Here is a 12,896-nt window from a genome sequence, read left to right as displayed (position 1 = left end):
CTGCTGCTTCTCGGGGCGCTGCTCAGCGCCGATTTCTACTTCCACCTCTGGCCCCAAATGAGGCGGCGCCTCAGTCCGGCCACGGAGACGGCTGAGCCCCGCTGCTCCTGCCCCGCCGAAGAAGCCGCCATCGCCGCTGGTCCAAAGCTCCGGACTCGGCCGCCCGCCAACCTGAGCAGCCAGGCCCCCCACTCCAAGCTGAGGAGGCTATTCTCGCACCCGCTCTACAGCACCCCCAAGAGGCCGGCCGAGAAGCTGCTCAACGGGCAGGAGGCGCTGTGTTACTACCAGCGGAAAATAGCCCGCTGGAACAGATGCGTGGGCCCGGACGTGGGGGGGAAACGCGGCTCGGGCGCATAAGACCCCGCGTCGGAAAAACCCGCTTGTCGCTGCGATGCCTTGCGGGGGCGGGGATGAGGGAAGAACGCGGGTGTTTTAAAAGGTCGCAGCCGGCCTGGGGGGCTTGCCAGCACCCCCCCGCACCCCGAACCCGGGTGCGGGGGGTGCTGGCAAGCCCCCCAGGCCGGCTGCGACCTTTTAAAACACCCGCGCCGCTTCCCATGTGTCTCCTGGAGCCGAACGCGGAAGTTCGGCTTTGCTGTTCAGCTTCAGGCTTTGCTGTTCGGCTCCGGGAGACAGCTGCAAAGCGGCGCGGGTGTTTTAAAAGGTTGCAGTCGGCCTGGGGGGCTTCCCAGCAACCTCCCGAACCGAACCCGAGGTTCAGCAAAATTTTGCCTCTTCTTAACGAGTTACGAACCGGCGTTCGGGAGGCTTCTGGGAAGCCCCGCCGCCCGGCTGTTATCTTTTAAAACAGCCACGCGGCTTCCCAGCAGTCTCCGAACGCAGGTTCGTAACTCGAAAAAAGTTCGTAAGAAGAGGCAAAATTTTGCTGAACCCTGGGTTTGTATCACGAGTTGTTCGTAAGACGAGGGGTTCGTATCTTAAGGTACCAGTGTACTTACAATCCTTTCAGCATTGGTACGCATATATATATAACTACAGGAATGGGGGGAGGAGAACTAGTTTAAAGGCTATACAGAGGAGGTTTGTAGACACGGTCAACAGTGTTCCCTCTAATTTTTTTTGGGGGGGTGGAAAAGTATAGTGTCTGAGGGGCAGTCCCTTCGGGACTGGGCGGCACAGAAATATTAAATAAATAAACAAACAAACAAACAAACAAATAAAAAACCCACCCTGTTTTGCCTCAGAGAATTTCAAAATAAAATACTGTACTGTGTGTCTATAACAGTGAGCTCATAATAGGGCAACTCTATCAATATCAAAATGCCACTTAAATAGTTGAGCTAGTTTCAAACTCAATTTTGATTTTCTTTCTCTCTTCTTTACTCCCATTCTTTTTCTTTCTCTTTTCCTTCCTCTCTTTTTTCTATCTGTTTCTCTCTCTTCCTCTCTCTCTCCTTCCCTCTCACTCTTTCCCTCTCGGCTTCTGGGCAGGTTTGAAAAACTCTGAGTTGATGATGATTTTTAAGTGAGCGATTGCTCACTGCTCAGCTTAGAGGGAACTATGACGGTCAAACCTTCAATGATGAAACTGATTCTTTGTAGAAGGGAAACTGAGGCAAAACATCATGCAGTAGGTCAGGGATGGGGAACATGCAGAATCATAGGGCACAAGAGGTGTTGCCCTATGTCAGATCCAGCTGGTTTTCAGCTTTCTTTTCAGCCATTTTTGCTCTACCTATGGCATCAATGAGGCATATGGCGTCAATGAGGTTGATTATGCACAGGGCATTGCATTATGGGTGTGGGCATGCATGCTCACACTATTGCGCGCACACACCCTTTTGGCACCTGAGACAAAAAAGTTTTGCCATCACTGCTGTAGATTGTTATGCTACTGTTAGAAAAAAATGAAAATATACTGTAGAGCAGAAATACAGTATAGAACAGTGATGGCAAACCTTTTTTTCCTCTGTTTCCTCTATTGCGTGTGTGTATTTTTTAAAATTTATTTTTCATTTATTTTAATTGGATTTGTATGCTGCCCCTCTCCGAGGACTCGAGGCGGCTCATCACTGATGCATGTGTGTATGCTATCACACATGCATGAGTGCCCACATCCAGAATTCAATGTCTAGGGATGGCGAAAGTGGCCTCCCCCGCCCTCCCCATAGGTCCTCTGGAGGCCTAAAACAGCCCATTTCCCACCTCTGGTGCGCCCAGTAGGCCTGTTTTTTGCCCTCCCCAGGCTCCAGAGGCAAAAATGCTCTCCTCTATCCCCCTGAGACTCTCCAGAAGCCACAAATGCCCTCCAGAGCCTCCGGGTGAGCCAAAAATTAGATGGCTAGCACACACATGCACACTGGAGCTGAGCTAGGGTAACAGTTTACGTGTCAGCAGGTATGGCTCCATGTGCCACCTGTGGCACCCATGCAATAGGTTCGCCATCACTGTTATAGAATATGAGACCTGAATGTTGATATTGAAAAAGATGTGGATAGGTCTTGATTTTGTGTAATTGTTTCAACTGTGAAGACTACAATAGAATGGAGGGCACTTCACTGTATTGTCAAGGCCTTGTCTTCCTCCTCAAGGTTGAGCAAATTGGGAAGATAAAAACTAAAGGAAAAATAAGAAATGTTGGATACTATTTAGAAATGCATTCCAAAGGAAAATGTACGATTGTAATCTTTAAAATAATAAAATAAGAATAAAACTAAAATGGCTGAATTATAAATCATGAAAGTTCACTAATGAAATGATTTTAGCATTTGTAATGTTCTCTTTGATCAGAAACGAGAGGTACTGGATAGTTGCCCAGTTATGAGATATAATGCTAAAAGACCAACTGTAGTAATGAAGCCACATAATGTATTACTTACGTTGATCAATTTAGTTCAATTTCAGATGTTATTGATAGTAAAATAATGTGATAAAAATGTAATATTTTATCTTAATAATATCATTTTACATATTTATAATTCAGGCCATACTCTGGTTCTTTAATATGACAAATAAATATCTGTCTCCATTTTCATTTGGTTTTAATGTTATGCCAAAGTATGATCCTGGAACATTCTGAATCAATTATTGTTCCTCAAAATTATAGGATAAGAATGTAAATTTATTCAGCCATAGTGTGCAATAAATTTCAGATGGAATTATTAATTAATGTGAATAACTAGAAATTTACATAATAATTAATAAACTACCAATAAGACATTTTTGGGTTTTTTTTTTGTTATAGCACATAATCCAACAAACCTAGAATTGGATTAAGTTGAATTTAATTACTAGGAATATTTCTAATCATGGCTTCTTACAGAATTATGCATGCTTGATTGATTGATTGATTGATTGATTGATTGATTGATTGATTGATTGATTGATGATTATGTGCCTAATAACTTGATAACAGCTACTTAGATAGACTTTCTACAGGAAGATTTGTCCCTAGCTTGGTCTTTCAGACCTTCCAATGGTGCACCCATTGGAAATCAACTCAATGAACCATCATTGGTAGTTTATCTCTTCTCTCTTCTTTCTTTCCCAGGATTTTGGTATTCTTAAAGGAGTTGGTTTTCTCCTAATGTTTCCAAAATATAATATTTTAATCCTGACTATTTTTGAGATCATTAGTTGGTTTGTTTTCAGCCATGCATAATATTCTTGACTCTTCTCCAGTACAAAAGTTTAAAAACATCAATGCTCTTTCTAGCATGCTTATTCAAAGATCAGCTTTTCCTTCTTTGGAATGTTGCATGGACAACCATTGTCCACACAGTTTTGACCTTTGTTCTCAGTGCATCAGGGTATCTGAATATTTTTTTTCCTAAGGCTTTCATCACTGCCTTACCAACTGCTAATCTGTTGTGTATTTTTTTTTACTGCTGACTCCTTTACTGTTGAGAGTCAATCCTGAAAGGTAAAGGTTGTCCACCTTCTTCATGGTCAATTCCAAGATCCTAAATCCTCAAACGGGAGGCCCTGCTTTTCAGTAGCAGCACCAGCTCTCTGAACAGTCTCTCAATGGAGATCAGACTGCCTCCCTCCCAGAGGCAGATTGCTCTTACCTGTTGCTACTGGAGCGCTGCATGTGCAACATCGGGATTATTTTTTGATTTGATTTGATTTGATTTGATTTGATTTGATTTGATTTGATTCGATTCGATTCGATTCGATTCGATTCGATTTGTATGCTGCCCCTGTCCGAGGACTCAGGGCGGCTCACAACATATCAGAAACAATACATCTAATACATCTAAAATCCAAAAAATTGTTGCGCTCCCGCATGCGTGCCTGTGTCCCCAGTGTGATTTTGCTTCCGTGCATGTGCAGGAAGCACAAATGCACTGAAATCTCACAAGGGGATGTGTGCGTGCATGAGATTTCAGCAATATTTTGCTTCCACGCATGCGCAGAAACAAAAAAAATCACCCAAATCGCACATGCATGTCCCCTCACAAGATTTTTCTTCTGCACATGCGCTTGAATCAAAAAGGACAAAAAAAATTTAAAAGATGGTGTCACACGAAGGACTGGCACTGGAACGGTGGCGTGCAAATTGCGCAATCTGACAGCCGCCTACTGCACCGGTAGCAACCTACCACTGCTCCCTTCTTGATTAAATTTGGGGAAATGTTGAAGACTGCACTGTTTCATAGAGCATTCTAATTAGGTTTAACCTTTTCTTATTTTTTTATTGATTAATTGCATCTAGGGGGGGTTGGGTTTTTTTAATTGCTTCTCATTGTACTTTGATTTTGACCATGAATGTTTTAATTTTGCCTGCGTCATGTAAACTGCTGAGAATTTATTCTGATTGCGGCAGGATATAGATAAGTAAATAATGCACTGATTTGCCTATGTGGTAGAGAGTTTTAGGCTGTATGCCAAAAAATAAAAACTGAAATATTTGATCAGAAACAGGAAGAGAACCAGCAGTAAATAACGGCAATATATCAGAAGAAATCCTACACTTAAAAAAACTGCCCTGTAGCATCTGAAAATTGCGGTGGTACAGTGGTTAGAGTGCAGTATTGCAGGCTTCTGGTGATCACTGGTGATCACTGGCTGCCAGGAGTTTGGCAGATCGAATCTCACCAGGCACAAGATTGACTCAGCCTTCCATCTTTCCAAGGTCGGTAAAATGAGGACCCAGATTGTTAGGGGCAATATGCTGACTCTAGAAAGAGCTGTAAAAGCACTATGGAGCGGTATATAAGTCTAAGTGCTATTGCCAAGTGCTATTTCTCCTTGGCAAAAGAGAATTCTTGAATTTCTCTTGGTGGTATTCTGAAGATTACTTTATTGACACAATAATGAACAACAATAATGCCTTACATGTATCTTTCCACCAATCTGAAACCTCCTTAGCTATTACACTTCCCAATCTAAAAAAAGGCCAGCAGGAGGAGTTGCATCACAATATCTTCCTTTGGATTTAATTAAAGGTTGGGAAACTAAATAGAGTGCAGACTCCTAGAGACACATGGTTCAGCGAAAAACAGAACACTCATCACTAATTAATGGCCCTCTTGTGATGAAATAAACATACAAACACCACCCGCCACCCATGTAACTTTCACTAAAAGGCGTTCTCAAGCTACTTGAAAAGCAAATTTTCTTCAATTCAACTGAATGATAATTATTTTTTTCACGGTATTCATACCAACAAGGTTACATGGGATTGGCAGTCGGTATCAAAAGCCAACTATATACAGAACAAACATTTGGACAGTCTAGGATACCATACAGCAGTGATGGCAAACGTATGGCATGGGTGCCACAGGTGGCACGTGGAGCCATATCTGCTGGCTCGCGAGCCGTCACCCTAGCTCAGCTCCAGTGTCCTTGTGTGTGCCTGCCAGCTAATTTTTGGCTCACACAGAGACTCTGGGAGGGCGTTTTTGGCTTCCAGAGAGCCTCCGGGGGGATGGGTGTTGTGGTTGGCTCTGGCCCAGCTCCTGCCCCAGGGAATGTGGAGGTGGATGCAGGGGAAACTTCAACATGTCATTGGCCTGTGTTATTGCCGACAGAGTCAGTTCAGAGTTTAGTTTCCTCGGACGAAGAAGGTGGGAGTGACTTGGAAGAGGGGGGCTTGGCACACAGCCTAGGCAGTCAATCTCCATTATCTCCCATTGATTCGGATGAAGACGTCGTGGACCCAAGCAAGCGCAGAATTATGCATAGAAGAGACCAAGTAAGGACATATTACAGGAGATAAGAGAGGCCACCTGTGTTTGGGTGGGGCTCCAGCAATTAGGGCTGCTGCTATAAATAGCAGTGTGGGTTTGGCCATTGTGGAAGAGTATCTGATCACAGTTTTTCAGGAATCGTGCCTTGACTTTGTTTGTTGATTTTTCACATCTCTGAAACCAACGCAGAGCAAAGTGTGTGGGTGTTTCCCTTTGTGGAAGAAGAAGGGGTGTGAAGTTTCTTCACAGCTGCTAACTAAGTACTTGAGGACTGATTAAGGGAAATTGTACAGGCTACCCGGTTGTTTTGGGATGAGTGCTCTTTGCAATACAAAAAGAGTGCTTAGTTTATTTTGAATTTTGTGATAAAGAACATTGTTTTGAATTTTCAAACGTGTGTGTGTCTGAAATTTGTATCCTTGAATTTTCGGGAGGCTTCAACCAGAGAGCCCAGCAAAACAATGGGGGAGGACGTTTTTACACTCCCCCTGCTCCAGGGAAGCCTTTGAAGCCTGGGGAGGGCAAAACATGAGTCTAGTGGGCCCACCAGAAGTTGGGAAAAAAGCTGTTCCCAGCCTCCAGAGGGCCTCCGGGAGGCCAGGGGAAGCTGTTTTTGCCCTCCTCAGGTATTGAATTATGGGTATGGGCACTCATGCATGCACAACAGTGCACACCCACATTCTTTCAGCACCTGATGAGAAAAAGTTTCGCCATCACTGCCATACCGGTTCTGGCCAGTTAAGGAATGGAGCAGCAAACGTATTCATGGTTATTAATGGAAATAATTGATTATGGTTTTCCTTTCAGTGCACAGTGACATGCGGCCAGGGCTTGCGGTATCGAGTAGTTCTGTGCATTGATCACCGAGGGATGCATACCGGTGGCTGCAGTCCTAAAACAAAACCGCACATCAAAGAGGAATGCATTGTCCCTACTCCGTGCTACAAGCCAAAAGGTAAATTAACAGCCTAATACCTGGCAAGCAGTTATTGAAAATAAGTGCATTTTCCCCCAGTGGGAAGATGATTGCGCTTTTGGGTTGTGTAGCTGAGAGCTAATGCCCGAGGCTTCGTTTAAGGAGCCAATACTGATTGTCATGCTTTGACAAAAACAGATTTCCTAGCAGGAACTCTAAGCCTGTGTAATCACTCTTAAGCTCTACTTGTCTGTAATATGGTATCTTTATGGATGGAAGAAAGACAGAGGAAAAGAAAACGCTATTACCACAAAGGAAGTAAGAGGGCTAATATATTTTGGTAATAAAATTAGGGACAAATTACTCTTGAGCAGATGTGGATCCACTGATCAAGGGTTTAAACTTATAATATCCCCAAAATTGAATTCAGGCTCTAGTATTCACTTCTCTCCTGAACTAGCATACCAAACTTTGGCTGAGAAGTATTGATCGGATAACCACTATTTTGTTCTGCAAGTAATTTTTTTTTTTTTGCCAAGCACTACTAAAGAGAAAATAGGTTCCCGTGATAAATACCTTCCCAAGAATTAATGGTAGCATTAATACCTCATTATAGTGATGTGTAATGAGAAGATTATGAAAATGTCCAAAGATACTTCACCAGAAGAGCCCTTCACTCCTCCACTCGAAACAGAATACCCTATGAGACTAGACTTTCAATCCTGGGCCTAGAAAGCTTAGAACTAAGATGCCTTAAACAAGATCTAAGTATTGCCCACAAGATCATATGCTGCAACGTCCTGCCTGTCGGCGACTACTTCAGCTTCAACCACAACAACACAAGAGCACACAACAGATTTAAACTTAATATTAACCGCTCCAAACTTGACTGTAAAAAATATGACTTCAGTAACCGAGTTGTCGAAGCGTGGAACTCATTACTGGACTCCATAGTGTCATCCCCAAACCCCCAACACTTTACCCTTAGATTATCTACCATTGACCTATCCAGATTCCTAAGAGGTCAGTAAGGGGCGAATACAAGTGCACTAGAGTGCCTTCCGTCCCCTGTCCTATTGCTCTCCTATATCTCCTATTCCTTTCTTCTATTCCTATATCTCTTCTTCTATTCTTTCATTTATATGTTCTATTACTATATCTTCTTTTCTATTATTTCTTAGATATATTTTACCATGAGTATGTCCTCTATAAGCTTCATCGTGTATTTTACTATGTGTATTTAGATATATACCCACTAAAAACCCTCATTGTGTATAGGACAAAATAAAAAATAAATAGATTATGGTTATGCTTATTTAAAGAGCAAAATCCACCTTTGCAGTCATTAATGCAGCATTTTTTTTCCAACTGTTCTATTTGATTTTTGGATATTGTACTGGTGATAATTCTTCATTACATGCACTGGTAGAATAGAATGTAAATAATATAGCATTCTATAAATAAATAAATATTATAAACGTAAAGTTGCCTTGAAATGTGTGATTTAATAACAAAGAAAGTGTTAAAAAGGGACAAAACAAAAAGGGAAATTGTCTTACAAGACATCTTTTTTTTAATTCAATGGGGAGGGAAGTAGTGAGATAACTTCCTTCTTGCATCCTTTATTTAACCAACAATGTGGCTTTATTTACAAACAGAAAATTGTTTGTAAACAAGGCTGAAGGTGGTACCTAACAGAAACTTGTTCAGCCTTTTACAGGTTTTTTTATAGACACCAACTGACTGGGTAAGCAGTAGGTTGTGTAGCATTTCAAGCACTAGCTGTCAAAAGTGCTTTGGAGGGCACAAGTGCAAATGTAACACCTTTCTATAACATCTAATATGGCTGCATCTTTTAGTGAGATTGCAAGAGAGAACAGTATAGAATGTCAGCACTGGCTTATTTGTGTTCTATCTGCAATGGAAATCAAGAATATTCCCCCCCAAACAACATGGAGAATTCTAGGACTACCAATCAATCCAAATCGCATTGAAGATCTCTCCTCGAATGGGGACAACCAGTTTATTTGGTTCAGTGAAGTGTAGTCTAGCCCTTCAACTAAATTCAGTGCCCTGATCCTACACTAAAGAGAAATATACCGTTATGCAAGTCTAAGGTTGATGGTTTTCACTTCCAACTGGTTTTTTTTAAAATAGTATGTTTAATTTAAAGATCCTTCAAGGCAGATTTGAGGGAGAAGAGCAATATGATAGGAAGGAAAGTTCAGAAGTGTTTCTGGATACATGTCATATTCTGCATAGTCTCTAAAGCTCAAATTCTAAGGTTGAAGATATTCAACGTCAATTGAATGTATTGTATTGAGCCCAGGGGTGAAGGGCTCCCTTTTCACTCGTGCCTGTCAGTCATCGAAGAGCCTCCATCCATCCACCAGGGTGCAGCCATTTGGGTTCTTTTACCCTTTGTGCATGCACAGAACGCTTTGTGCATAGGGTAAAAGAACCTAAATGGCTGTGGCTGAGCAGGTGGGTGGAGCCTCATACTCTCTTCGTGATAGCCTCTCCAATGACTAACAGGCATAAGCGAACCGGGAGCATTTCAACCCTGATTGAGTCCCCTAATAAATTTATTGAGTCCTCCAACAAATTAATTCAGCTACATTTAATCCTTAAGTCAATCTTGCTAGAAAAGTTGTTGTTTGAATAGCTTAAAAGAAGAACGTCCCATGAAAGATGATTTAGTAATGTCAGAGGAGAAAACAAAAGTTTATAGTAAAATATTTATAGCATGATATTTATATGGATTTTGCAAATAGTACAATAAGCCATTGGCTTCTGCATTCAGATGATTTCATATTGCTTTCAGGTGTGACTATCAATTTGCTATGGATTGATTTTCATACCTTTTTCCTTTGACCCTGAAGGGCCAATGCAGCTCCATAGTTTAATACAGATTTATGTTCCCATGAGGACATAATTTGGCTCCTCCGCTGAGTATTTTATCAAATGCTTTTAATGCCTTTCTCTGATGCCAATGTTGGAAGGAAAAGATAGAGAACAGCGCTGTGTTATCTCAAAATGACAGTAAAACTATTCAGCTCAGTCTTTAAATCCACAGTGTTGATGAACTGATAAACTCTTGACTCAAAGGGCATCACCAAACTATTTTAGTTTTCTGTTTGTTGCACCATCATTCATCACATCTGCATTTTCTTCTATGTCATAATAAGCTATCAAAGTGTAACATAGCAGAACCCATTTTATAGCCTGCAGGAATTATTGGCACTTCCCTCCACCCACACTTTCGGCCAAGCAGTGCTAAAGTGCATAGATTGTACTAACTTGGAACCACTTTTCACGCTTCAAGGAAAAATACCCTTGTGTCAGGGGTGAAATCCAGCAGGTTCCGTAGAAGTGGAAATTTTGAATAGTTCAGAGAACAGGTAGTGGGAATTTTGAGTACAGTAATACCTCGTCTTACAAACTTAATTGGTTCTGAGACGAGGTTCGTAAGGTGAAAAGTTCCTAAGATGAGACAATGTTTCCCATAGGAATCAATGGAAAAGCCAATAATGCATGCAAGCCCATTAGGAAAATCCAAAACATGAAGGCTTTTTTAAAAAAAAGCGGGGAGGGACAGACTAAGCTGAAGCGAACGGAGTGGGGGGGACAGCGAGAGGTGGCAAGAGGTGGCAGTCCCAACAAAGCAAGGCGAAAACAGCCTCTCTTGAGCTCCATGGGTCTTTCCCTCCTGTTTTTGCCCACCCCGTCCTGCTCATTTTCCCCACACCTTTCTCCTCTCTTGAGCTCCATTAGTCCCTCCTGTTTTTGCCCACCCTGTCCTGCTCATTTTCCCCACACCTTTCTCCTCTTGAGCTCCATGAGTCCCTCCCATTTTTGCCCACCCCGTTCTGCTCATTTTCCCCACACCTTTCTCCTCTTGAGCTCCATGAGTCCCTCCCGTTTTTGCCCACCCCGTTCTGCTCATTTTCCCCACACCTTTCTCCTCTTGAGCTCCATGGGTCCCTCCCGTTTTTGCCCACCCTGTTCTGCTCATTTTCCCCACACCTTCCTCCTCTTGAGCTCCATGGGTCCCTCCCATTTTTGCCCACCCCGTTCTGCTCATTTTCCCCACACCTTTCTCCTCTTGAGCTCCATGAGTCCCTCCCATTTTTGCCCACCCCGTTCTGCTCATTTTCCCCACACCTTCCTCCTCTTGAGCTCCATGGGTCCCTCACGTTTTTGCCCACCCTGTCCTGCTCATTTTCCCCACACCTTTCTCCTCTTGAGCTCCATGAGTCCCTTCCATTTTTGACCACCCCGTTCTGCTCATTTTCCCCACACCTTTCTCCTCTTGAGCTCCATGGTCCCTCCCATTTTTGCCCACCCTGTTCTGCTCATTTTCCCCACACCTTCCTCTTCTTGAGCTCCATGGGTCCCTCACGTTTTTGCCCACCCCGTTCTGCTCATTTTCCCCACACCTTTCTCCTCTTGAGCTCCATGGGTCCCTCCCGTTTTTGCCCACCCTGTTCTGCTCATTTTGCCCACACCTTCCTCTTGAGCTCCATGAGTCCCTCCTGTTTTTGCCCCCCCCGTTATGCTCATTTTCCCCACACCTTTCTCCTCTTGAGCTCCATTAGTCCCTCCCGTTTTTGCCCACCCTGTCCTGCTCATTTTCCCCACACCTTTCTCTTCTTTCCCTCCCATTTTTGCCCACCCCATTCTGCTCATTTCTCCCACACCTTTCTCCTCTCTTGAGCTCCATGAATTTTTTCCCCATGCAGTTTGGAAGGGTGGAGTTTGTCACTGGGATTCAAAGCAGCGCTGGCAAAAATGAAGGGAATCAAAGAGCCTCAGGGAAATCCAGGTGGTTGCTCAGGTTCGTAAGGTGAAAATAGTTCAGAATAAGAGGCAAAAAAATCTTAAACACTGGGTTCGTATCATGAAAAGTTTGTATGAAGAGGGGTTCGTAAGACAAGGTATCACTGTAGTTCGGAGAACCAGCCCCAGAATGGGGTGAGAATGGAGATTTTGCAGTAACCTTCCCTTGCCATGCCCACCAAGCCAGGGCCACGAAGCTACACCATGCCCACCAAGCCACGCCTGCAGAACTAGTAGTAAAAAAATTCATTTCTTGACAGAATGATGTCAAAATTGAAAGAGCAGAAGATCCTTAGAACAAACTTCCAGCAGACGTGGTTGGTAAATCCACAGTAACTGAATTTAAACATGCCTGGGATAAACATATATCCATCCTAAGATAAAATACAGGAAATAGCGTAAGGGCAGACTAGATGGACCATGAGGTCTTTTTCTGCTGTCAGTCTTCTATGTTTCTATGTTAAAAGGAATAAAGCAAGATAGGAAGATATATTTTGACTCATAGGCAACCCTCCATGCTTTTCCTTTTGCACAATCCCGGCAGTTTTGAATTAAGCATGTTTGTCTATCTTTTGCAGCAGGAAATCTACCATTAAGTAAAATTTGCCTGTGCTTTGAAGTTAGTTTAACATCTTGACCTATTCTAAAATTATTAACCATGCTTTTCTGATTTAGATGAAATAGGAAATTACAGTTCATTGGAGAAGGACGTAGTTTCCTCTTTCTCTTATAGGGCAATATGCATAGCCAGAAGGCTCATTCATATCTCGTCTTATTAAATTTCGTCTGCTTGTGTGAAATAACATTGCAGGAAGCTTTATACTGTCCAAGCATTGTCTAGGTGCATTAATGATTGGATTGGCAGATACTTAGCAATTATGAAATAAAAGCAAGGTAATTCCTCTTTAGATAAGTTACAAAAGAGAGTTCCTTTTTTAAAAAAAAATGTACCTTATTTTTGCATGTTTCCTAGTTCCCTATGA

The 12,896-nt window shown here is 42.6% G+C and overlaps 1 protein-coding gene across 2 annotated transcripts in view; it reads left to right on the top strand.

Moving 5' to 3' along the window:
• Positions 1-12,896, top strand: part of ADAMTSL1 (ADAMTS like 1) — a 637,539-nt gene that overhangs the window by 525,941 nt on the left and 98,702 nt on the right. For both annotated transcript variants that reach the window (XM_070742526.1, XM_070742525.1), the window contains exon 13: positions 6,966-7,113. In XM_070742526.1, the coding sequence (XP_070598627.1) occupies positions 6,966-7,113 (148 nt within the window). The remainder of the gene's footprint in view (positions 1-6,965; positions 7,114-12,896) is intronic.

Source organism: Erythrolamprus reginae, chromosome 2, assembly GCF_031021105.1.
Source record: "Erythrolamprus reginae isolate rEryReg1 chromosome 2, rEryReg1.hap1, whole genome shotgun sequence".
NCBI lineage: Eukaryota > Metazoa > Chordata > Lepidosauria > Squamata > Dipsadidae > Erythrolamprus > Erythrolamprus reginae.
This window is presented reverse-complemented; position numbering and strand designations above follow the sequence as displayed.